Source organism: Acanthisitta chloris, unplaced genomic scaffold (assembly GCF_000695815.1).
Source record: "Acanthisitta chloris isolate BGI_N310 unplaced genomic scaffold, ASM69581v1 scaffold1263, whole genome shotgun sequence".
Classification (NCBI taxonomy): domain Eukaryota; kingdom Metazoa; phylum Chordata; class Aves; order Passeriformes; family Acanthisittidae; genus Acanthisitta; species Acanthisitta chloris.
Window position 1 is genome coordinate 2,525 of NW_008666315.1, and position 2,592 is coordinate 5,116.

The following is a 2,592-nucleotide window of genomic DNA, read 5'->3' on the forward strand; positions in this document are numbered from 1 at the left end:
AGGAGATCCCTGGTATGAAAACTGGCAACTGGTGAGGAAGGAAGAAATCTTCCTTTTTGTCCCTTGCTGCAATAGCTTGGCCTCAGGAGAGCAAGGGGACGAGGGATTTCTGAGCCAGGGGAGGTACAGTGTGGCTGGCACTGTAAGACCACCACAAATCTACAGAGAGGGAAATGCTTAGGAATTCACTCAGAGCCCCAGCTGGAGTGGAACAAACAGCAAAGGTGGGAAAGCACATGGGAACCTTCCCCTGTTTAAATTCTACAAGATTACCAGGACATGCTGAAATTCAGCCTTCAATCACAGTCCCTGGAGCTGCAAACTTCCAGACTGAGATCTCAGCCCCTTCACTTACCAACAACAGCCTGAGAGACCAATCATCCCCTGGTGCTGTGAGAGGAATTGTTCATCATGGGAATGCTGCACATGTCTCTTGGCACAGAGACATCCCTTGCCTAGGCAGAGTGTGCAGGTCTGCACTGCTCCACGAGGGGAAGAAAGCTTTGACAAACTCATGCTCCTCACGTGTGTGGCAAAGCAGAGAGAAGCACACAGAGCATCTTTGAACAACATGTCCTGCAAGCACTGAGACTGTGCTGACACTGCTCAGGTGTAGCTCTGACAGGGCACAGCTGCCTCAGCTGAGGTCTGTGTGGCTCCTGACAGCTACACAACTGAACCAGTGGACACCGTGGGATGGGAGCACACAAATGCAGACAGCAAGCAAGGAAGAGAAACCCTGGGGACTCCTCAAACAAGACCAGGCAGGAATTAACAGCCAGTCAAGTGCAATACACAGGGGTGGTGGAGGAGAAAGGTGGATAACATCAGCTCAGGAACCAGCACGAAGGAGGATGGCTGAGGTTTCTTTGCTAGGCACATCAGAGAGCAGGAGATGTTCCAACCCTAACAAGGCTCCCCACAGGGGAAGGCAGCTCCTCATTAGCTTCCTTTCCAGGGAAAGCTGCCTCCTGATCACACACCGTGGACAAACTGGGGCTCCTGCTTCACACAGGATGATGCCTTTGACTCTGGGAAACACACAGAGTAACAAAGACCTGTGGAAAACCTGAGGACAGCTGCAGTGTAAAGACAAGACTAATCCAGAGCTCAGAAGAGAATGTGCACAGCATCTCCTCAAGCTCCTACAGCATCTTTCACCCCCCACATCCCAATCTATTCTCCTCTACTCAGCCACTCGGGGAACCCCCAAGCCAAGCTCTTACCTCCTCAAAGAGCTCCAGGCTGTAGGTGTTATCATCATCAGCAAAGTAAACAATGCCAGGCTGGCTGTTATTTTTATTAAAGGTCTCTCTCAACCACCTCAAGGCCAGGTTCCTCTGCATGGTGCCCCGGGGGATGCGAGGATCCCTCATATCTCCTCGCAGTTTGTAGTTGCGCGGCGTCTCCACGTTGAGGTGGGTGTAGTTGAGCCCCGTGTCCCTCAGCAGGCGAGTGATGAGCGGCGTGCGGCGTTGGGAATCCTCCACCAGGATCCAGTGCAGGTTTGGCACGTGCAGGAGAGTGTTGGCCAGGCGTGTCAGCTCTGCCTTCTGCACGGGGCGACTGTAGGTTGGGGTGATGACGTGGATGGTGGGAAGAGTGTCCGACCATGGGGGTGGGCGAGTATAAACGTATTCTGTCCTCACCACCTCCACAATATCCCGGTCCGACAGGCAATATTCCTTGGAGTCCAAGCCTGCAGCGAGATCACGCTGGGAGTCACCACCATCATCTGAGCAAGGGTATGGAGAGAAGAAAAAGCTGCATGGACTCAGGTGTCCGACACCCCCCAGCTGAGCTAAGAGCAGGTCACCCTCATGGGTTCAGAGGAAAGGAAACCATCTCCAATCGATAATACACAAATAAATAAAGGGACGAACACATGAGAAAAGAAGATTCTTCTACTAGAAAAACCAGCCCCAAACAAGGCTTGAGAGCCCAAGGCAACACTGCAGCTGAGCGCTCACAATAAGCAACTTCCAGCATCACCCAGAAGAGAGAGAATTGCAGAGCAATTAGATCGAGATAAAGAAAATAGCCACGTGGATTGATGATCCATCGTTCCTGAATTGCTCCTCAGTGGGACAGGATTCATAGCTCTGCACACAGGCACTGGAGCACCTCAATGGGACAGGATTCATGGCTCTGCACCTGGACTGGGAGGTGGAGGAACTAACTGGTGGAAAACACCAAGTGAAGATTGCCCAGCAGCAGCATCTAGGCAGGACACTGCAGTACCTCACTGCTCTCTGACAGGGCTGGGATGGGGCAGAGAGGAACACACTTCAAAGCCAGAAACAGAGAGTAGAAATTAAAGCCTGTAATTATAGGCTTTTTCCTGCAGAGAGTTTCACCTGCCTCTGACTAACCTCTCCTCAAAGAGACCCACCAATCTCTTGAACATAGCAGCTCGTTCAGTAGTGCAGATGTGAACAATGAACAGCTTATAGATCAGATATGCTGATCCAAACATATAAAATCCTTGCAAATAGAAACATGTTCATAATCAGCTCAAGGAAAAATACCCAATGTTGATGCACCTTCTGGTTTTCCAGGGTGCAACTTGCACAGTTCTGTAGCACTGCAGAG

General features: G+C 51.1%; 1 protein-coding gene across 1 annotated transcript in view; it reads right to left on the minus strand.

The window, feature by feature from the left end:
- The window catches only part of B3GAT1 (beta-1,3-glucuronyltransferase 1), a gene marked incomplete at its 3' end in the record, with an annotated part of 7,214 nt that overhangs the window by 2,324 nt on the left and 2,298 nt on the right, over nucleotides 1-2,592 (minus strand). The window contains exon 3 of the mRNA XM_009072038.1: nucleotides 1,227-1,735. Within this exon, the coding sequence (XP_009070286.1) occupies nucleotides 1,227-1,735 (509 nt within the window). The remainder of the gene's footprint in view (nucleotides 1-1,226; nucleotides 1,736-2,592) is intronic.